This window comes from Lycorma delicatula, chromosome 3, assembly GCF_047948215.1.
Source record: "Lycorma delicatula isolate Av1 chromosome 3, ASM4794821v1, whole genome shotgun sequence".
Classification (NCBI taxonomy): domain Eukaryota; kingdom Metazoa; phylum Arthropoda; class Insecta; order Hemiptera; family Fulgoridae; genus Lycorma; species Lycorma delicatula.
In genome coordinates, this window is record NC_134457.1 from 139,537,013 (window position 1) to 139,561,902 (window position 24,890).

At 29.8% G+C, this 24,890-nt stretch overlaps 1 protein-coding gene across 2 annotated transcripts in view; it reads left to right on the forward strand.

Moving 5' to 3' along the window:
• The window catches only part of LOC142322047 (regulator of microtubule dynamics protein 1-like), a 46,746-nt gene extending 23,090 nt beyond the window's left edge, over positions 1 to 23,656 (forward strand). For both annotated transcript variants that reach the window (XM_075360662.1, XM_075360661.1), the window contains exons 3-7: positions 11,227 to 11,481; positions 14,033 to 14,088; positions 20,579 to 20,716; positions 22,122 to 22,236; positions 23,404 to 23,656. In XM_075360662.1, coding sequence (XP_075216777.1) covers positions 11,227 to 11,481; positions 14,033 to 14,088; positions 20,579 to 20,716; positions 22,122 to 22,236; positions 23,404 to 23,457 — 618 coding nt within the window. In that variant the 3' untranslated portion in view covers positions 23,458 to 23,656. The remainder of the gene's footprint in view (positions 1 to 11,226; positions 11,482 to 14,032; positions 14,089 to 20,578; positions 20,717 to 22,121; positions 22,237 to 23,403) is intronic.
• Positions 23,657 to 24,890: the final 1,234 nt, after the last annotated feature.

The window sequence follows — 24,890 nt, forward strand, 5'->3', positions numbered from 1 at the left end:
CATAAAAAGGATGTTATTGTAGGGTCAGTTTTTATAGTTTATCCTAATAGTATTTACAATCTATTGAATGGTTTTTATTTGTGACTATTTTATGATGTTCAGGGACCACTGTCTTTTGGTTATTTAATGGTGTTACGTAAAAACATTCCTAACAGCTTGTGAGATTCTCCGGACTTGTTACAAAAAGATCAATACTGGATTGATTATCTCAGCTAGTCAGACATTTGTAGATCCCCAGCCCATTTAAGAGATCTTTTTACCATAATGGTAGCAGTAAACTGTGAAATTTCCAACCCAAAAATTTATGAAACAGATATAAAGATGACCTATCCGATGACTACCATAGAAAATTAATAAAATAGGTCCTCTGGAATCGTATCTATTTTCTATGATGTGTTTTTATGAAGCAATGAGATAAATGCAAACTAAAGCTGTAATTTTATCAAATAAATTACTGTTTGATCCTGATCTACAGTAAGTTGCGATGATGACATTGAAAAATAATTTTTCTGTAAAAAAATACAATATGTAAATACAAAACACAATACATCTGTTTAATGATTGTATTAAAATCCATGAGTAACTTTCAACCAGGGACCAACATTTAAATATGACACTATACTTTGAATTGTTAATTAAGATGATAAATCAATTTTTTTTTTAATGAATCACGATTCACGGGTTAAACATTTTTAACTAACTACTTCTCTCAAAACTTTGGTCTTAAAAAGGTAGCACTAATGATGGAATTATGTGGAAGAAGCTCTCTTAATGCAAGAAGAAAGGACAGCTCACCAATGTTTGAATTGCAATTAAATTCCTCAAATTGTTAGGCTTATTGTGTTGTATAAACTCTGCTTTCTATACACAATCCAATAACAGATGGGAAATATAATTTCAAAATGTTCGCTAATAGTGTGGGATAAATGTATAATAGTCCGCAAAAGGTTCCTAGAAGCTCTCGATCGTTCTTTATGGGGTATGTAATGAGAATTATTATATTATTTACCAGAATTAGGTAATGAAAAAAATAACTACAATATTATGTGAAGATTTTCATCTCTCGCTGCTTATCATTACAAGAGCTTATGAGATTGAAGCTTGCTTAAAATCTTCATACATCTTTCTATTAAAGTATTTTTCCTTAAAATAAACATGATGATTGGTAAATATAATTTTTCTGAATTTCTGCTCCCAGAGTAGAAATAAGGGACTGTATTTATGAAAGTGTAAATATATTCATTTAAGTGAGCAGAGTATGGTTAAAAATTCTAATTTACTTTTTTAGAATATTTATGAAAACATTCAAGATCACTAAAACTGCCAATTGGTTTTGTGAAAGAACCATACTGACAACAAAAAATGATGAGTAAATTTGATTAATAATCTGGCTTTGGAAGAAATTAATTTGAGGGGGAAAGTTATCTACAAATCCAATTTAAATATATCCTACTGATCTTGAGATTTAAATGAAGATGATATGTTATTGAGAAACCTGGACTCTTTGTGCCTGTAATGGTACTGAAAATATGGTTCTACAAAAAATGCTAAGATTATTGCTGATGTTGAAGAAGATGAAATGGTAATTATAGCAAGACTTCCTGTCGATTCTTCCAACTTTGCCATCCAATTTAAAAACTGCAAATTCTAGTAAAAGCAGTAGTAACTGTTACAATCAGTAATGTTAGAGACAAAATCTTAAAGTTGTTTTAGAAAGTGATGAATTTTTCTCTTGGACAATGTAGTGTGTCATTATCAAGAAAGAGGATCCCTCAAGTCTTTATATTCATCACTCTAAACTTTTAGTGAGGCATGTGGTTAAGAGAGATTAAAATAACAGCATAAAAAATGTATGGACTGATAAGTTTTATAGGATCTAGGTGAAACTGAGTATTTAAAAAATATGTATATACATGGAAAATCCTTATTGACTTGCTCATCACTGCAACTCCCATTTCCTGAATATCTAGAAAGTTTGACATAGTATTCCTAAATCTGGCTGGCCAGATGCTTATAGTGGTTAGCATATTGGCTTTAGGATTATTTGTATTGCATTCAATTACTGGCAAGGGTCCCGGCAATTTTTCACTTATTGCTTCAGCCATCATCTAATCTTCCTTAAAATGCAAATGTATGTCTGAGGTTATATAGCAAAAAAAAACCTGTCTTTAAGAAAAGTAGAGAAATTACTTTCATGTTTAAGGGATCAAAAAGAATCATTAAGTTTAAATATTCAATATTTATATCTGTATGAAGAACAAGTTCCAGCTCTGCTCCCTATTTTTATGATTTGGAGGGTTTTATGAAACTGTATTTTTAATAACAAGGAATTTTATGTTACTTAATAATACATTTTTTTATTGATAATAATGTTAGATAAAAATAGGAAATTATAAGTGAGTATTTTGCTTATTACACATAGTTTTGTTTGTTAGATTGGTTGATAAAAATTTTTAGATTATAAATTTCCTTTTCCTGTTTCCATTTTCTTATCACAGTCTATTGTTATATCAATTTATACAACGTTTGCATTTTTGATTATGGTTGTTGCATTATTAAATGTTAAAAAATATAAACAAAGTATGTTTCAGAAGTGCTAATATAATGAAAATTCATATTTGTAGTTTAAAGCATAAAATGTTATTTTTATTATACTATTCCTACATATGTGCTGAGATAACCTGTTGAGAGAGGTAACTGCCTCCTGCAATTGACAATATATCATATTAAGTCATTTTTGTTTATTACTTTTATTGTTTAAATATTTCATCTGAAAATTATGAAAAAAAGAATTACAGTGTGCTGTTTAAGTATGCTAGAAAAATAAAAATTTAAACACCAGTGCATGATGAAAAATTGATATATGTATAGAATATGTTCCATAATTTTGACATAAATATTGAATAACTTTACCTGTTTATTCGTTTATAACTCCTTTTATAACATTTATCCCTTTATAATTTTTCCACCTAAAATTATTAATTTGTAGTGTATACTTTTTAACATCTGTAAACTATATTTACATTCTTTCAAACATTTCTGTTTTTAACAACCTAAAAGAAATAACAATGTTGATAAATTAAATTTGCTAAAAAATAATCGTGTAATTCACAGGAATAGCCAGCTTGTATTAGGAACAAAACCAAGTTAGAATACATTTAATGAGAATAGGATGAATATGTTATGTGTTTGATAAGAGATTATATTATATAATTTTACTCTATAATAAATCATATGCTGGGAATACCAAAATTTAAATAGGCATATTTATTTATTAATTGTATAAAATTCCTATGTAAAACATAAATGTTTTACTTTCTGAAGTAATTTATTTGATTCTTTGTTTAATTGATTGCAACAGAAAAGTATTATATATTCTATAATAAAAGAATTGATTTCGGAATTTAAGTGAGATTTCTGGATTTATGCTTCCATGTGGTCCAGATGGGTAGTCATAAGAGGTTTGGTATAAGTTCATCATAACTAAATTGAAATCAACCTTTCCAGTTCACAATTGAAATTGTAACTCTGCATGTAAAAATCCCACAAATCAAGTACGACTACTCTGACAGTCAAAAAATGGAAAGTTTTCTACAGAAAATTCTACCAGCTTATCCAGAGATCAGAAAAGTTGCCTCTCAGATATGGTAAAGCACCACTTAGAAAACTGGGATGAATCGGAGCATCTATAAACTCGCATAAAAGTCACACCAAAATCTAATAAAATAAAGTATAGCAAATTTCCATACTTTGCTACACACAATGTTAATCCCTAAGACAGTCAAGAAACCTGAAAATACTTACAGATATTTATGACACAGAAAAAATTCTGATCATGGTCTTGCAAGAAATGAGAAACACTGATCAGAACCTGATTAAAAGTTAAGGTTATAGGTTTTACAAAGGGATTCCAGGTAAAAAAGAAGTCATGAGAAATTGTGTTCTACAATTTGGCAGTAGTTTTATAGTCAGTCTTAAAATAATAGATCTCATTTTGGAATTTAAATCTCAATTTCCATGAATCTCTTAACCCTTAAATCATCTAATAAAAACTGTACATTGATCAACGCTCACTTACCAACAAAAGAGGTGCAAGAATTCTGGGAAATCCTGGATAAAATGATTATTAATTTTCCTGTGAATCACATCAAAATATTGCTTGGAGATTTGAACACACAAATTGGCCAGGAAAGAAAGTATAGAGGTATAATTGGAATTTGGCCAGCACAAAAAAGAACAAAGAAAGATGGTATTAAAACCATTAAATTGTGCAGAAATAACAATTTAATTTACAGATCTATGTATTTTAAATGGCTTCCACATAAATTAAAAACCTGGAAACATCCAAATTACTAAAAGGGCGAATTTCAGTTAGACCGTGTTTTCATGGATAAAAATGATCATAAAGAGATCCAGAATTTAAAAGTTTTGAAAAGAACTGACCCAGGTTCTGACCATTACATTGTCAAAATAAAAATTAAATTAACCCCATTTAAAAAGAAAAGACCAAATAAAAAGTATAGAAGAGATTTTGACCCAACAAATTTAATCAATAATGAAAAACTTAAAAGAAGAACCCAAAAAGAAGTTCATAATACCAATAATTTAGAAGAGCTGGTCCTAAAATCAAAATTATCACAAAAGAACTTGCACCATTTAAACCTAAAAAGAAACATGTGTGGTGGAACACTGACTGTGTCTTAGCAGTTGAAAAAAGACATCAAGCCAGGAAATCTGAAGAAACTAATAAAAATTTAATCAAAATAAGAAAAATCACAAGAAAAATAATTTGAATGGTAAAAGATTTTATTACAAAACTATGGTGGACCAAGTTCAATAGGGATTTAACAAAAGTAAAATAAAACTTGTGACTATTATCAAACCTTCGGGAAATATCTGAAAAAATATTATTCACCAACATTATTGTTGAAACATGAGCAAGGAAAACTAGCTCCTAACAATTAAGAGAATACAGAAATACAGGACAAATCTTTAAGTAAATTAATTTTTTTTTTGTCTTCAGGTATGCAGCTTTCCAAGATTTTCTATCTAGTGCTAGTCGTTTCATTTCCGTATACCCCCTACATCCTACATCCTTACCAATTTGTTTTACATACTCTAAATGTTGCCTGCCTGCACAATTTTTTCCTTCTATCTGTCCCTCCAATATTAAAACGACTATTCCAGGATGCCTTAATATGTGGCCTATAAGTCTGTCTTTTCTTTTAACTATATTTTCCAAATGCTTCTTTCTGCATCTATTTGCCGCAAAACCTCCTCATTTGTCACTTTATCCACCCATCTGTTTTTTAACATTCTCCTATAGCACCACATTTCAAAAGCTTCTAATCTTTTCTTCTCAGATACTCTGATCGTCCAAGTTTCACTTCCATATAAAGCTATGCTTCAAACATACGAGGTGTGTGAGAAAAGTAATGAGACTGACTTTTTACTTAGCAAAGTTTTTATTTTTTCAAACAACAATATTATCCCAAAGTAGTTCCTTAGGGTAGCTATACACCGGCAAAGTCGTTGTTCCCACTCCTGGTAGCAGCGCTGGAAGGCTTCAACTGGTAGGGCTTTTAACTGGTCGGTCACAGTGTTTTGAATGTTCTCCAGAGTTCCAAAATGACATCTTTTTAAGACATGTTTCAATTTTGGTAAAAGAAAAAAGTCACAAGGACCGAAATCAGGTGAATAGGGGGTTGAGGTCAAAAATTCTCTGATGGAAATGGCCGTGTGACACGGGACATTGTCTTGATGAAGCATCCACTTGTCTGCAATGTCTGGTCTCATACGAATCACTCTTTTCCTGGGACTTTCAAGGACATCTTTATAAAACACTTGGATGACAGTTTGTCCTGGAGGAACAAATCCTTTATACTCCAAGATACCCCTACTGTCAAAAAAGCAAATCAGCATGGTTTTGATCTTTGATTTGCTCATTCTACATTTTTTCAGTCGTGGAGATGATGGAGTGTACCACTCTTCACTCTGCCACTTTGTTTCAGGATCGTACTCAAATATACAGGATTCGTCACCTGTGGTCATACTATTGAAGAATTCTTGGTCATTGTCAATCCTCTCAAGAAGATCAATGCACACGTTTCTTCGATTGCCCTTCTGTTCTGTTGTGAGGTTTTTCAACACCAATTTTTCACAAACCTTTCACATGTCCAAATCGTCTTGTCAAAATTTGATATACGGTGAAATTGTTTAAATTTAACTGTTCACTCATTCTTATTGTTAAACGACAGCCTGATCTCACAAGAACCCTCACATGCTCAACGTTTTTGTTAGATTTTGAAGTTGAAGGTCTCCCTGAGCGAGGTTGATCTTCAACGTGTTCTTGGCCTTCCAAAAATGATTTGTACCAGTGGAAAACTTGTGCTCATGATAAGCAATGTTCCCCATAGGTCTATTTCAACTTTTCTAAGGTCACACTTGTGGATTCCCCAAGTTTAACACAAAACTTGATTGCACAGCGTCGCTCTAAATTCTGATGCTCCATTTTCATAACTCACAACTAAAATATAACTTCACTGATGGCGCTGTCAAAAATAATGTGTTGGCTGAACAGAGTTGAAACTTGTACTGAGCATGTGGGAAGGATGAACAAACCGGTTTAGCACAGACCGGTAGACACAGCATTGCCAGATCACTCGCAGTGTTAACAATCTCATTACTTTTCTTGCACACCTTGTGTGTATATATATACAGGTTATCATAAAAGAATGGTACGGTTTTGAACATGGTTTAAATTAAAACAGAATTACTTACAGTCTATGTTTTTTATTTTTCAAATTTGTCATCTCAAACATTTTTTTACATAGTTAATAAATTTCAATATGTGCGCCCTTAGTCTCTAGACAAATGTCCAAACTATACTCAACTTCTCTCCAAACATTGGTTAACATATCTTCGTTAATGGTTATCATTGCTTCATTAATCCTGCTTTTTAAGTGGTTTAGGTTGCGAATTTTTGTGTATAAACAATGCTTTTGATGTACCCCCACAAGAAAGAGTCACAAGGTGTCAGGTCTGGACTCCTTGGAGGCGAAAGTATGGGTCCTTGCTGGCCTATCCATCGATCTCCAAATTTTTCGTTCAAAGTGTTCGTGACCATTGCATTAAAGTGCCGGGGAGCACCATCTTGTTGGAAATGAACTTGAATGTTTTTGAGTTCATCCAGCTGAGGAAAGCAATAATTGGTTAACATGTCAAGATACACAACTCCATTAATTTTTTTTCAGCAAAGAAGAAAGGCCCTATTACACGATTTTTCATCACACCACACCAAACATTAACTTTAGGCAAATCGCGTTGTTTCTCAATAATTGCGTGTGGGTTTTCAGAGCCCCATATTCGTGAATTGTGTCTGTTAACACAATACAATACATTCACATGGAATGTAGCTTCGTCTGTAAAAATTATATCATCTAAAAATGATTCGTTTTCACTTATTCTGTCTAACATTTCAACAACGAAATCGTAACGTTTTACACCATCATCGGGTTTCAATTCCTGCAGTATCTGGATTTTATAAGCGTGTAATTTCAGTTTTTTATGTAAAACTTTGTGAACTGTTGATTTTGGAATACCTAATTCAACGCTTCTACGGGGGATGGATTTCCCAGGACTTCTAATTGCCGATTGTCTAATTAGTTCAACCGTTTTGTCTGGTACACTTGGTCTGCCGGTTGATTTCTGTTTCTTAACTTATCCAGTTTCTTCGAATTGTTTGAACCAACGTTTTATGTTATTTTTGTGTGGTGGAACTCTTCCGAATTCATGATGAAAGGCACGTTGTGAACTAAAATTACTGATTTTAATCCAGAGATCAATAAAACACACTTTGCTTTGTCTTTATCCAAGAACATAGTAACTCACTAAACTCACCACAACAACAATACAAGAACTGATGTTGTGGTTGCAACTGCTGATAAACAAACTTTTGGGTTGGAGGCTTTCAGGGATACCAATATAACACCTAGAAATTTCCCTACAATCTTCCTATGAATTACTGAAACCGCACCATTCTTTTATGATAACTCTGTATATCAGTTACTAGAAAGGGTCTGTTTGCCAGTAATTAAACCCAATACAAATGATCCAAAAGCCAGTAGTATGCTAACCACTCCACCATTTGGCCAGGCAACCTTAGGAATAATTATATCTAACTCTTTGGATATTCAGGAAACCGGAATTTCAGTGGTGAGCAAATTGAGGACCTTTCCATATATATATATATATATATATATATATATTTCTCAAGGTTTTACCCAATTACTTGCTTTTACCTTGACCCTGTAAAATGTATTACTCATCATTAAATGTTTTATTCTATTATAAAATTATTTCTCTGTAAACCACATTCCTGGCTAGTAGTTTAGAGTGATGAGTATAAAAGCTTGAGGGATCCTCTATTCTTAATGTCATTAAATTAAATTGCCCGTGAAAAATTCACCAATTTCCAAGCAATTTTAAGGTTTCATTCCTGAAATTTATTGATTGTTATAGTTATGCTGCTTTTATTGGAGTTTTCAGTTTTTTTATTGGATGGGAAAGTCAGAAGAATTGAAAGACAGGAAGTCTTGCTATAATTATGTTTCATCTTCACTAACATGTGTAATAATCTTATCCTCGAACATAAATTTTTTCACAGAAACATATTTTTAGTAACATTACACAGCCATGAAGAGTTCAAGGTTCTTAGTAATATAACTGGAACAGTCAAGTTTTAATTTTAGTACGAGTGGAAATAATTAACGCTAGTTCCTGAAAATTTAAAAATTCAATTAGAAAATTAACAGAATCGTCTTGATATGATTATTTAATTTTTTTGCAGCTCTTATAATTGGTAAATCTGTTTTCTTTATTTAAAATTTATTATTTCCTTTTTTCAGTTAATTTAGTCTTTAGGTTAATTTAGTCTTTTCAGTTAATTTAGTTTTTTTTTTGTGGTTGTAGTTGTTTTGATGCTATAAACTAGTTCTTTTTAGCAGTCTTTTTTCAGTTTAACAGTTTATCTTTATTTAATTACGATACTTAAAAATAAAATTTGTAATTTACAGTTTATTTTAAAATAAGTGTTTTACCTTATTTTATTTAGTTATTTGTTTTCTAATATTTTTTTATAAGTAAATTTTAATATTAATTTCTGTTTTGATTATTTTGTTGTTCCTTGCGTGTCTTTTGAGTGCTCTGTTGTTTAATTAAATGCTTTCTTTTTTTTTTTAATTTTTTTATTAAGTTTTTAGAATTTTTTTTAGAAAAATTTGCCTTGTTATTTCATTTTGTAAAGATCTCTTTTTCAGATATATATTTTTATTGCTTTATTAGTTTTCTGTTTAATTATTTCTTATTATTTGTCTTTCTGGTTTTTATTTATTATTTTTTTTCAGCTATTTTATTTGTACTTGAAGTCCTTTTCTGAAATCGTCCTAAAACATTTAGTTGTATATATGTCTTCTTGATTGTATATATTTCTTTATGGCTGTTCTGTTACTTTTTTTTAATAGTTCTTATAGATTTTTTATTGTAAACTCGTTTTTTTAATTTTAAGGTTAACTAGTTTTTTGTCTGGTTTCTTTTACCATTTATGAAAATTATATACTATTATAAGTTTTGTTTTCTTTGTTTTAATATTAGCATTTTTATGAAGTTTCTTTAATTCCCCATATAGGAGGTAAAGTAACCAAAATACTAGTTGTTAGATCAAACCAAGTAAGTAGTAGTAAGTTTTAGTTTTACAGCAATTTTAAAAGATGCACTGCTACTGGAAATTCCGTTAAGAATGATTTTAATGTAGTATTTGCTAAATTACTGATTAAAACTGTTTAAAAGATTCCTTTGTTCTGAATGTTGTATAATTTTATTTTTATTTAGTCCTTACACACATTATTTAAGCCTGCTCTGTGGACTGTGAGACTAGCTGTGGGCAATAGGTGTGTTCCTAGGTTTTGGATGGGGAAAGGCCCTTTAATAATAACTAGTTGTGAATAAGAAGCAGTCTAATTAGAAGTAGTTGCAAATGAGCAACTGAAGTTTTTTCCTGGGTGCAAAACGAAGTGTCATCATTAGCGCTTGAACACAATATTTATATAATAAAAAGTTATATTTAAAATATTAACCTCAAAATTAAACAAAAGTAATATATAAACATAGTATAAATGGAAAATGCCTATCTTGTATGCTGCCAGCAAAATAAAACCACAATTAAGTACAGTTATTAAAATTTAACTTAAAAGGACAAATATACCATCTGTCATATTGTTCCCTAAAATATTTCTGATGTTAGTGCTGAATTTAAATTTCTGACGCAGTCTGGGATAACATACACAACCCACAAATATGTGATGTACTGTCAGTTGGTAGTTGCAGCAAGTACAAATGAGTACATCAGTCTGAGTCATCAGATAAGTGAGCCTAGTTTGCCCTATTCGCAAACTGCAAATAATAACCTCCTCACGACAGTTATTCCTTCATGAAGAGCTTCAGGGTGTTAGTGTCATAAATGGACAAACTTTATTGTTATGGTAGCATTCTATTTACTCTGCCACTCATCACAATCCACACTCTTTGAAGCGAAGAAAACACTGATGATCTTGGGAAAGCCAAATATGTATATCCTGTGCCAACCACAGGATATGTATATCCTGTTGCCAGATTAAAGCAATGATTCATGAGAGAAGGTGGTCATTGTAGAAGAACGATGAAAAGAGAAAATAATTATATGAGTATTTACTAGGTTCAGAAAAAAAGAGCTAGTAGGCTTTCAAGAATTCTTCTTTTCTATTTAAAAATAAAAACACGTAACAGTCTGATACCTCTCTATCTCCTTATCTCCTGATTTTACCTATGTGTATCTTGGAATTGTTACAAAGATTAAATGTTTAATTTTTGTATTCTGCAGCTCACAGTTTTTTCCTAACAGAATCATACAATTGGATTAATTTTAAGAGCCATAAAAATATTATTTTCTAAATTAATTCTATTATAAATATGTGTGAGATTGTGTGCATACATGCATGTAATTTTTATTGAAAATAAATGTGAATAATGGTGTTATTCTCTGAAATCACAATTTTGTTATTTTTATTTGATGTTTAATGCATTTTTTAATGATAAAATAATATTATCTACCCAATATAGGGGTGTACCTTTCTTGAAAAATTATATTTAGGTATTCAAACAGAATAGTTAACTTATTTATTCTTATTATAGGACAGTGGAGATGTTGAAGTGCTATGGAGGATAGCTCGTTCTAAATATAAGTTATCTTCTCAGCCAAGTATTGCAAAAGACGTAAAAGAATCTGTGATTTGTGAAGGATATGATGTAATTTGTCGAGCACTTGAAATAGATGAAAAACATTATGCTGTGCATAAATGGATGTCAGTTCTGTTAGATGCTAGAAATGAACTTCGTGGAACTAAAGAAAGAATAACACAATTGGAAAAAGTCAAAGAGCACATGCTGGTAATAATGAGCTTTGTCATTTCATAATTTTGTAATATTTCCGCTTTTTTCATTTAAAGTTAATCCATATATGTAATTACAATTCTAAAATAGAACAAATTTATAAAATTTATAGTTTAATAAATAATTACCAATAATTATTATGTCTGGTAACAATAATTTTTATGTCTGATCATGAATTAAATATTATGTGTTTAGTATTAAGATGCTAACAAAGGAGCGTGTTCTGCAAGTTCTTTTTAATCAAAATAATTGGTTCAGTAGAATACATTTATTTAGTCTTGCGTAGTAAACTAATTTTTTAATAGAATAATTTTCTTTTTTGGTCACTATGTAGAGAAATAGCATAACTATGTAAGTACTTGTTACAAATAAAAAATTTTTTATTTCCACTGTGGTTTTAATTTCATGACCGATTGGACCTTGAAAAACAAATAACCCTCGTATTAGAGATTTATCAATTGATTATTATCATTTCTATAAATAAAATATTTTAGTTATATTTTAAATAAACTGGTAACAAGATTTTTTTAAATGGTTCAATAATTTATTAAAAATGGCAGTAGAAGCAATTCTCGTAAGCCAAAATATTGTTAAGTTATATGAAAGTACTTAATGTTGTCCAGTTTTTTACAGATACGAGATATATATACTTTTTCAAGAATATGTAACAGTTGAATAAAATGTGTTTTTAATTTTCTAAATATTGGTTTACAAATTTATACTTATGATTGTGAAATAACGATCTAACAACCCATTTCCGTATCCTAGAAACTTGTTTTGACTTTTTGAAGGCGCCTCAACAGATGGCATATTTCAGATAAGAATATTCATGAACATAATATAGTAGTTTGTCATGATTAAAAGCTTACCGTTTTATTAATCTGTGAAATTTTTATATTTTAACAATTTTTTTCCTTTATTATATATAGTTATGACTATTTCATATTGTTTATTATGTAAGACTGTTTTTAGGTGTAATTTCTGGGAAAAATGTGAATTATGACTTAATTTGATTAAGAACTTTTAAAATGTTTTATAGATTCTAGATTTTCTAAATAACAGATATGAGAAAAGAAAAAAAAAATGTAAATTCTTTTTCTGATGTCAGATATTTTGTCTTGGAAATAATGGATAAATAACAAACATTTTACAAAATATTGTTTCATGACATTGTTTATTGAATTCATGATAAAGCAGGTTTCAGAAATCTGTTAAATTTTAAGGTTATGAATACAGTAGAAATCATTTCGTAGTGGCATCATATTTACAGTGATGTATAAACCCGCTGGTTAGTTTGCTACATAGTGAATATGTAAGTGATAGTTTTTGGTGAAATTAGTTAATAATATGTCAGTTATGGTAATCAAATTCTTATTCTTTAATATTTTTAAAGTTTTATTTATATTGAAATAATCTGAAATAAGTATTTAATTATTCCTTGTTTACATGAGCATATCATATTCATGTCCAGTAGTAGTCTGTTCAGTAGTAGTGTTTCAAGTATGTCTTGTTGAAAACCTTCAACATAAAAAAATCACACTCACATTATTTGGCAAAACCAAACAAAATTAGTCATTCGTTTAGAACTAATAGTTATCCCTGTAGTGGGCTTGTGTTGTATCATATGCTACAGAACAGTAGACGTAGTGACATAACTCCAAGAACTTAGCAGTTAATGATAAGATCTGAAAACAGATGCTTAACTCTTGTCAAGATGTTTTTCCTCCTCCAGACATTTCTTGTTATTTTGTATCAGAACATTTAGGCTACAAAAAACGTTTTTTCACAAGGATTCCACAGGAGTGGATATACCAACACAAAATCAAAAGAATTGGGGGTCAGTACTGACATTTTGCAGTGATATCAGGCAGATGAAAATATTTTTTCACTCAGATTATTACTGGTGATGAGACCTGGGTGCCCTATTTCATTACAGAGACGATCACTTGATTTCATCCCAACCTTCTCAAAAATTCAGTTAGGCCCTTTTAAACCAGAAAACCTTGATAACCTTATAGTTAATTGCAAACAGCACATAATGGAAGATGTGGGAAGCCTTTTCTGCATTATTTGACTTTATGCCAGTTGATACTTGTGCTGCACCCAAGTTTGTTGGATAATTTTGGTTGGGAGATAGTCAGTCACTATTTTACAGTTTGGATCTTTTCATCTGGCTCACCTTTTTATCGTAAGACCAATTTTCTTTTTTTCCTGTTGGAAAACATTTGGCTATTATAGTTGGCTGTCAAAATTACTTAAATAGAATGAAATTATGTAATAAATGCCATAATGTAGTGAATAAATTTAAAATTCAGTGTGTTTGGAAACGTATAAAATTGAAGAAAAAGTATTTCCTAAATTTTTTGAGCTAAGTAGTCTCTCTTCTTTCTGGATTACCCTCTTATGTTAAATAACTTTTCAAGTATAAATTTTTACATGGTTTGAAGATTTTGATGTTGCTCATATCTGTGTAACTAATTCATTTACGAATTTAACTTTCTCAAGCATATTTTTAGTTTTAAGTCACATTCCTTTTTTTTTCTTTCAGGAAGCAGTGAAATTAAACCCAAATGATGCAACTACATATCATATGCTTGGATCATGGTATGGTTTGTTTGCTTTCATATAATTTTTTTAAAATTTTATAATTTATAAAGTTTTATAATTTGTTTTCAATTTAACTTTCTTGAAAATTTATTTATTTTGATACACACCCTCAAAACATTCTGTTTTATTAAAACATAATTAAGTTAATTTGTTGCTTTAATATTAAATTGAATTATTGTTTTATTTCTGTTCTTTATCATATGAATATTTTACTCTGGAATTTATTTAATATATAAGCATATTATCCTTGCTTTACTGTTGATGTTAGTAATAAATTTGTATTTAAAACAAAAAATAAATATAATAGCAAAGAAGAATCTTAACAACCAGGAAATTGACTTATAAATATACTGAACATTTATCTTTTCAGCTGTAGTATGAGCGAACTATAAGATCTCACCTTTAAGACTGGAATTTAAAAAAAAATATCTTAAATGGTTAGGACATAAGTGGAACCCACTTGGAAAATGTGTATTTCCTAAGGGTTCGACCAGCAATTAACCTAACAGTGAGAAATGCTCAGATGGGTGAGTGAGTTATTTTGTATATAGATTTAAAGTTAAATACCAAAACCTTACAGGTCATTGTGAAAACTGGTACTACTGTTTAATTTACATATGCAAAACTTAAGCTTTCTCTGAACTCATAAATTTGAACAAGATTTTATTGTGAGGGATTGAACCATCATATCCATCAAGAGATAGTTATTATTGCAGGCCTATTACTACCAGATATTCTTTAAATGGATTAATTCAGGTTATTATTATTGATTTTTTTATAAAGTATTACCCATCATATGCAACTGAGAGTTAATCAAAATTCTGTATTTACATAATTGTAAAGACAGATAATTGATGTAGATGATAATTTTTATAAATTAATTTATTGGTTTGTAAAGCATTGCATATTAGATCTCTTCCTGAATATCAGGCAGGAGTAGTAAAGTCCCTGATCAGTCCCGTATGTGTTTTCCTTTCCTCTTTATTTTCAATATTAAGATTTTTACCATTTTTTCTATATATATAAACAAGTTTGTTATTATGTTGCTGGTATGGTTACCAGCCAGCTGTTTATATTTTACATTAATATGTACATGGGATATCTCTAATACAGGGTTGTCATAAAAGAATGGTGCGGTTTTGAACATGGTTTAAATTAAAACAAATTACTTACAGTTTATGTTTTTTATTTTTCAAATTTGTCGTCTCAAACATTTTTTTACATAATTAATAAATTTCAATATGTGCGCCCTTAGTCGCTCGACAAATGTCCAAACGATACTCAACTTCTCTCCAAACATTAGTTAAAATTTCTTCGTTAATGGTTGTCATTACTTCATTAATCCTGTTTTTTAAGCGGTTTAGGTTGCAAATTTTTTGTGTATAAACAACGCTTTTGATGTACTACCACAAGAAAAAGTCGCAAGGTGTCAGGTCTGGACTCCTTGGAGGCGAAAGTATGGGTCCTTGCCGGCCTATCCATCGATCTCCAAATTTTTCTTTCAAAACGTCCGTGACCAATGCATTGAAGTGCGGGGGAGCACCATCTTGTTGGAAATGAAGTCAATGAATGTTTTCAAGTTCATCCAGCTGAGGAAAGCAATAATCGTTTAACATGCCAGGATACACAACTCCATTAATTGTTTTTTCAGCAAAGAAGAAAGGCCCTATTACACGATTTTTCATCACACCACACCAAACATTAACTTTAGGCGAATCGCGTTGTTTCTCAATAATTGCGTGTGGGTTTTCAGAGCCCCATATTCATGAATTGTGTCTGTTAACACAATACAATATATTCACATGGAATGTAGCTTCGTCTGTAAAAATTATATCGTCTAAAAATGATTAGTTTTCACTTATTCTGTCTAACATTTCAACAACGAAATCGTAACGTTTTACACCATCATCGGGTTTCAATTCCTGCAGTATCTGGATTTTATAAGCGTGTAATTTCAGTTTTTTATGTAAAACTTTGTGAACTGTTGATTTTGGAATACCTAATTCAACGCTTCTACGGGGGATGGATTTCCCAGGACTTCTAATTGCCGATTGTCTAATTAGTTCAACCGTTTTGTCTGGTACACTTGGTCTGCCGGTTGATTTCTGTTTCTTAAGCAATCCAGTTTCTTCGAATTGTTTGAACCAACGTGTTATGTTATTTTTGTGTGGTGGATCTCTTCCGAATTCACGTTGAAATGCACGTTGAAGTAAAATTACAGATTTTAATCCAGCCATCAATAAAACACACTTTGCTTTGTCTTTATCCGACAACATAGTAACTCACTAAACCCACCGCAACAACAATACAAGAACTGACATTGTGGTTACAACTGCTGATAAACAAACTTTTGGGTTGGAGGCTTTCAGGGATACCAATATAACATCTAGAAATTTCCCTACAATCTTCCTATGAATTACTGAAACCGCACCATTCTTTTATGATAACCGTGTATAAAGAATGCTGGGAAATTTTTCTCCTTGAAGTTGGCAAACCTGTGTCGTTTATGGCCATGCTAGTAATGTACACACTATATTGCTGTGTAAGTAGTCACATTGTAGTGTCTTTGATTATGTGTCAGTTATTATGTTATAAAATCAATAGGAAAATCGATGTTGCCGCCAACTGTGAAATACGTGGAGTTATACGTTTTTTAAATCATCAAAACCTTAAGCCGGCTGAAATTCATAGGCAGTTGTAGCAAACAACTGCCTATGAATTTCAGTAAAAAAGAAACGTCTGAAAATGGTGTAAAAAGTTTAGAAGTAACAGAATTAATGTGCATGATGAAGAACGTTTGGGGAGGCCCTCGTTAATCACCGAGGACTTGTTGAAATCCGTCGATGATGAAATCAGAAAAGATCATCGCTCAACATTTTCCTACCTGGCCCTTCTTTTTCCTGATGTTTTAAGATCTATTATTGGTCACATTGTTCATAACCATTTAAGCTTCAGAAAGGTTTGTGAATGTTGGGTGCCGCATGTCTTAACGGAATGTCACAAAAAATTCTGAATGGGATTGCTTTCATTTGGATGGGAAATTTACGATCACCCATCAAATTGTCTGGACTTAGCTCCTCCTGATTACTATTTGTTTGGGAAATTGGAAGAATTTTTGAGTGGTAAGCAATTCATGGGTGTTGATGAACTTAGAAATGCTATTATACAGTGGGTAAATGGACTGGCGGCAGAAGAATACAACTAGGGTATATTGAAGCTGATGTATTCCTACAATTAATGTCTTAATTCATGTGACATTTATATAGAGAAGTAATATAAGGTATGTAGTTTAAGAGAAATAAAAAATATTTATAAAGTTCCCAGAATAAATTTTTTTACAATGAATCCGGTCTTTACTTTAGAGATGACCGATAACCTCTCATATTATTGTATTCAATTATTCTTTAGATATGAAATTGCACAGACATAAACAGCAACACCTGCAAATATTACACTTAAAACGTGTGATCATTAATAAATAATATACTCATAATTCTCTAATTTTGGATAAATTTACAGCTTGGTCAGCTTCCACTTTTCCTGAGTGATTCCTTCACCGACATTTTCTGCTTACACAATAGCCTTAATAAACTAATAATGTGTTATAGCGGGCAGTGGTTTGAGGCTTTGATTTACTATACAATGATTCGTTATGGCGGGCAGAGTCTGAGGCTTTGATTAAACCATATATTGCTCTCATTCCCATTTGATGATTCATGGAAAAGTGCAATTAAAGGCTTAATTATCGCTTAATAAGACCTGACAATCTTGTCTTCAAGAATTATACACCATTGTACCAAACAGAAGCCAGTTTCAACTTCCATCCTACGTTTATTATTTATATAAATAACACAGTTACAGAACCACTGTCATTAAGACACTTTTTTATGGAATGTTTACTTATATGTCATTTGAACCCAAGGCCAATATATATGGACACAATCATCTATAATAGTTACAAAACACAATGAAGGGCGTTTTACCTCTCCTAACCCTTGTGTTAGATATTTAGTATGTCATGAAGAATTTTTGAAAATGGTACCCTGATTTAACAGGTTCCTGACAACTTGGTAAACGTTGTGGATGTAATTATTTCTAAAGGTCTATGAAAAATACCTAAACACAAATTTTGTTTGTTAACAATCATAAGCAATTGAATTAAATGATATAAGTAATAACATTTTTTGTTTTTGAAATTTATAATGGTATTTGTATCAATATTTTATTACACTTCTTATTTTTGGTTCTCTATTATCATTTTATGTTATTGATATTTTCTTAAATATTCTATTAATTTTTATCCTAAGATGCATACTTATAATGACTTAATTATAATTTTCTCTTTCATATTGCTCCCACACTCCTATATATTATACGGACTATTGTACGACTTACAGATACAAATAGATACAACATAAACATATACACTGTTGGTTGCATAGGCTAAAGGCTACTTTGATTGCATTGAGGTACCAAGATTGTGTACTCATGATTTGCTTGAGGTTAGAGTCCCAAGCTTTTGTACATCTTGACGCATATGGCTTCATGAACAACACTGTCAAAGAAGGCCTAGAGTTATGTGGCTTCAGGTACAATCTCCATTGGCATTATGATTGTCTTGGCCAGTGGATACATCTTATTGCATAATAAGGTTACATGAACAACATTACCAAAGAAATCCTAGATCTTGGATACAATCATGATGAGGTTTATCTAGAGGTTTAACTACCCTAGATAATGTATACTAATTTTCATTAGCTTCATGATTTTCTTGGCCAATGAATACATCTTAACACATAAGGCACCACGAACAACATTATAAAGATATCTTACATTCCCACAATGGTAGGTACATACTGATTAAGATAATCAGACTATTAATTGAGTTATAGGTACTTATGACTATTACATAAACTAATGTATGTACGAATTTTATGATTTATTATATAATTGATTGTAATTTTGTGATTCATTTTATATTTAAATAATTGAAAGTAATTACAATTTATATGTTTTGAATTTATGATTTATTATATAGTTAGATAACTGTTTGTGTTTGTGAGTGATCACAATTTGGTCTAAACATGAATTTAGGCATTTATTTTTATTATGATACTGTGGCAGTATGCACTTCGTAACTTTTTTATCTTGATAAATACAACATTGTGATTTTATAAGTTATGTACAGTTAGTTACATGATGTTACTATATTTGTTGTTAATTGTAATTTGTTTGTTATTAACATTCAGTACTGTTTAGGTTATTATTTTATATTACTTCATTGTCTAAACTGTATGATATATATGTACAATTATATTATTTCAATTGAAATTGCAATTCAAAAATTGTTGATCTTGTTAAAATTGTTATTACTTGTAAATTTTGATTAATAGTACAATGGAGGAAAAAATCATTGTACAATTTTTTGGCAGGCAGTATGGTCAGTCTCATATGTTTTCCTTTCCTCCTTATTTTCAATATTAAGATGTTTACTATTCTTTTCTATGAATATGAACAAAGTCCGTTATGTTGCTAGCATGGTTACCAGCCAGCTGTTTATATGTAATATGTTTATGTTATTATGTATTATTGTATTTAGTTATTCTTTAGATAGTGAAACTACAGACACGAACAGATATTACCTGCAAATATTACACTTAAAGCATGTAATTGTTAATAAAGAATATACTCGAAATATGACTAATTGTGTACTTAATTAATATCTGTGAATCAGCGTTATGATATAAAGAAAGTGTAATGGTTATGTGATTCAACAGTCCCTAGATAGATTGACATGTATTAGCAAAGTAAACCCTACTGTTTCGGATATTACCTGCAAATATTACACTTAAAACATGTAATTGTTAATAAAGAATATACTCGAAATATGACTAATTGTGTACTTAATTACACAACTGTTTCAAGCACATGTAAAACAAAATATTACAATTACAAAAAGTGGAATATAAGTAGGTTATAACAAACATATGATGAGCATATATATGACAATAATTAATTAATGAGCAGAAGTTTACCATAAATAATATTTAAGTGCAATCGTAATAAGATAATAAACAGTAAGGAAAAATATCCTGATGACAAATTGCACACAAGTACAGGAAAATAATGCTAGACAGACAACCAAGGAGTGAAATGAAAGATTGGGTTAAATTAGGTGAGCATATTGTATCATGCACATGCATCAAATTTGCATGTACAAATTTGATTGCTATTTCAAGCTAAAATAATAAGTGAACTAAATTCAAGTTTGCAATTTCTGCTTTCTGGCTTTTAAGAAGCAGGAAAATTAGCATTATTTTTCAACCCCTGTTTTTAACCTTTGGAAGTATGTAAATGATATCTCTTAAGAGCATTGATTTACTATTTACAGTGATGTTTAAGTGTGTGTTTATGTTTAATTATTTCATATTAACATATGTGTATATAATAAATTTACTTATAAAGCTGCTTCTAAATTTTGAAATAGGTGTTACCAGATTGCTGATATGGCATGGTATCAGCGAAAAATTGCAGCAGCACTTTTTGCAAATCCACCTACATCAACTTTTCAAGAAGCATTGCAATACTTCAAACAAGCAGAAGAAGTTCAACCTAACTTTTATAGGTAATTAATTATTTATTGTTTTATTTAATATACCAGAGGTAATAAAGTGTGGAAATGGCTTCACGTTTCAAAGTTGAGGGGTACTAGGAAATAGAAACAAGTACAAATCTACATAGTTAACAACATTTTTACTTTTGATATGTTTGAAATTCTTGTCCACCACATTAATCAGGCGATTTTTAAATCAGAAGGTTGTTATGTGATATATAATTATAATTAAAATTTTAAGATTAATTTTATGTAAAATTATATCAGATGATGTAGCCATTTAATTTGTAGTAGTGTTGCAAATTATTATTTATTTGGTATTGTTTTCATTAGTGTTTGGGCCATTAATTCCAACATTAACTGTTTAAAAGTTTATCATTGGATGTAATTTTGAAGGTAATATAAATATTGCTACTGTGATTTTTCCACATATTTGATTACATGTATGACGTATATTACATGTATTTGATTTTGCATATTTGATTACTTATAATTAAAAAAAAAACTTATCAAGAAATGGTTTTGACATCTTTTTTACAAAAAATGTTAATTTAAAATTGTGTATTACATGTCTATCTTCCTACTTAAAAAAAAGTTTTAAGTATGATTGAAAAAAATTTCAAACACCATAAAGCAGTAATTTTAATATGTAGATCTACATTTGGTTCTATCTCCTTGTATCCCTCAGTTTTGAAATATGAATCTGTTTCTGTACTTTAATATAGAATATAAGTGAAGCAAGGAGGCTGTGAATAAGTAAATACACTTATTCTACATAATTTTTCATGCATTACCCAAAAAGAAAGTCATGTAGTAATTATAGAATGGAAATTAATTTTCATTCTAAAAAATTATTTGCAGAATTTAAAACTACTATGTATAAAAAATCATTTGTATTTACACCCATATTGTTAATTCACAGCTCACATCAGTGAGTTGGAACACAGGTAATCTGTAGTGGTGGAATGGTCATCAAATTATGATTAACAGTATATTATTTGGAAAACTTGAATATTTACGTAGTTAAACAGTTGGATATAAATAGTCTTAAGAAATTTCATTTCTTAAACTAATTTTGTAAACTTATTTCTACCAATAATTTTCAAGATAAATAACTGCTGTGTATTTTTGAGAAAATGCCAATTATAATTAATATATGCAGATATCAATTTAAGGATATCATAATGAATAGACATTTTGTAAATGTAGTCACATTTATCATAGTATCAATTTTTGTGATAGTACATTTTTCCTGTTGCAGTCTTTCTATACCTTTAAAGCACTTAAGACACAGTCCGGTCACTTAAGTCAAGTCCGGTCAATATCATTCTCTTTACACCTATGTAATATTTCTTTATGTAACATTTATTGCAGTTTTTATATTGTCTGTAAATTTATAAAATGAACCTTTTTTCAGTCAAAATCTCTTGATGCTTGGTAAAACATATTTGAAGCTTGGTGAACAAGAAAGAGCCTATTATTATTTGAAGTTGACAACAGAATACCTTGTATCTTCAGATGATGATCTTTTGGTAAGAGTTTTATGAGTGTTAATTTTTTAAGGTAATAAAGTGAAATTGTTTAAAAGAAATGTTGAATAAAGATTTGCTAATAGCGAAAATTAATGATTTTTGGATATAAATAAAATTAACAGCAGTTGATATACTAAAATATTCTTTATTGTCAGTACGTTGTCTAGATGTTTGTAAGTAGTGATGTGAAGTTGTACAATAAGGAAAAGAATGTTTTTTATTCTTTAGAAAAAATATATATTTTATTTTGGTCCTTGGAAAGAAGAAAACTAATCTTATCATCCTACTCTACCTTTTCTTATGTTGCATGCCTGTTTTTCCAAGCTATTATATTCTGGTATCTTCTAATAGTGGTGGGATAGTTGTTTCTGTATTAGGACTTATTGTGATGATTGACTATGGACTCTTTGTTTCCTGTTCAGGATCTAGGAAACCAAGTATCTTTACATCATTGTTAAATGCTGTTCAGTTTATTCAACAGTGTACCAAGGTGTGCCATGCCGTGTTCTCTGCCTTAGTAAAAATGATAAAGAAAAATTTACTGAGTTGTCTTCTCTAAATGATGAAATAAATTATCAGTATTATTAAAAAATTTAAAGATAGTAGTCTCCATTTTGTGTTACTTTATATATATTAATGATTTTCAGTAGATGGTATTCTGTGTTTTTCTTATAGAAAAAAAGGAAGTATTCATCAATTAACTTCAATGATACTTCATAATCTTATTCATTCAAAATACTACTCCTTAAGATGTTCCTAAAAACCAACTAGGATCCACATTTCAGTTATTCTTTTCTTTTTCAAAGTATTAACCAATAACATGATTAGGCAAATGCTAAGATTATGAATATGCTAAAAATAACTGATTTGGCTAAAAGCCAAATTATCTTTAACTCACAATTTTTTATTTTTAAGATCATTCTCTCTGTGCTAGTACAATAATTTCAGAACTATCAGTTTGTAAAGATACAGAATATCGTCTTACCAATGGCTGGTATTGATCCAGACTACCATTAAAAATTCATATTTTATCACATTTCTAGCTACTGTAGCCATGTACAATATCATAATATCATTTATGTAGTGAACAGAATAATAGATGGATATTTAATGACTTTATGCTTATGTTACATTTATATGAATGGTGACTTTATTTTATGATTTCAGGCTCACAATGAAGCAGAAACACTGTTAAAGAAAGTCAATTACAAAGCCACTTGAGTATAAATGTGTGTATATGTATGCTATTTTTTTAATTTTATTAATTCTTTTATTTTATTCATTGCTTTTGGAAACAGGATTTTGTAGAATTTTAATATTATATTTGCTTATAAACTTGTATTATTAAGTACAATAAGTTTAAATAAAGATATTATATAATATATATATATATAAATAAATGAAACATTTTCTTTGTTAACTATATCTGCCTTTATTACCTACAAGTACATTTAAAAAGTTGAGTTTATGTTAAAAATTAGTGTAATCTGTTAATACATCATCAAAGTGCTATGGTAAAACAGTAATTACATTTCTAGTTTGATAATTAACCGATGAGACTTTTACAGGCATTATGTCGACTCCTACATTTAAGTTACTTTAAACCAATAATAAATGTAAACAAAAGTATTATTTATGTGAATAATAAATAAATTCAATTTGACGAAGGCAAAAGTTTCTTAATTGTATAAAGCAGACGTTTTAGCTGATAGATACTAGTGAACCTAGCAGTGCTTCGCTATTGCCAGATTGTTTATAACAGTTCAAACCTCACCACCAATCTCACTGCTGTATAAATTATGAAAAAAAATGTATAAATAAATAACCTAAAACTTCTTTTAGTAAATTGTTGTTGTATATATCAAGAGATATCGATTGTGGTCTATGTCAACATATACTTCCTCAGACAGTTATGTTATGTGATTAAATTATAGTATTAAATATTATGGAACTAATAATGTATAAACACTCCTGGGACAAATAATAATAAATTGTGAAATTTTCAGTGAGATCAATTTAGTAGTTTTTAAGTTATTATTGCACACACAAAATGAAGAATCTCTTATTTATATGAATTATAATTGATGATTTTCAAATTATCATTTGGTAAAAATATTTTGAATATTTAAATATTCTAAGAGCTAATAAAATTGCATAATCTATGTTTTAAATGCAGAAGATTAATTCTCTGAAATTTTCTTTTTTATAATAGCAGTATTCCAATGTATAGACATCGTGACAGTAATAAGAGGCATATTCATAAAGTAAGGGCCATTTGTTCATTAAAAAAAAGTTAATCAGGAGGAATGGTTTTTACTAGTTTTTATTTAGTACATATCTTCTTCACTTTTCCACATAATTGCCATTCAGTTCTAAGTACTTCATAAATAGCTGATAGGGTCCTGTATGCATGAAACTGTGATCAGACCCACTAATATTTAAATATAAGCTGATTGCCCTTACTTTATGAATATGCCTCCCATGTACGCTTAGCAGGAAAGATAATCTCAAGCATTTCCTAGTTAGAATACTATTTTAGAGAGTAATCTTCTGCATCAATCCCATTAACAACCACAAATAGCACTAATATTTTGCAATAATTTTTATTACTGTGCAAGTTCTGCTCAGAAAATAACCAAACGTTTTTGATTATG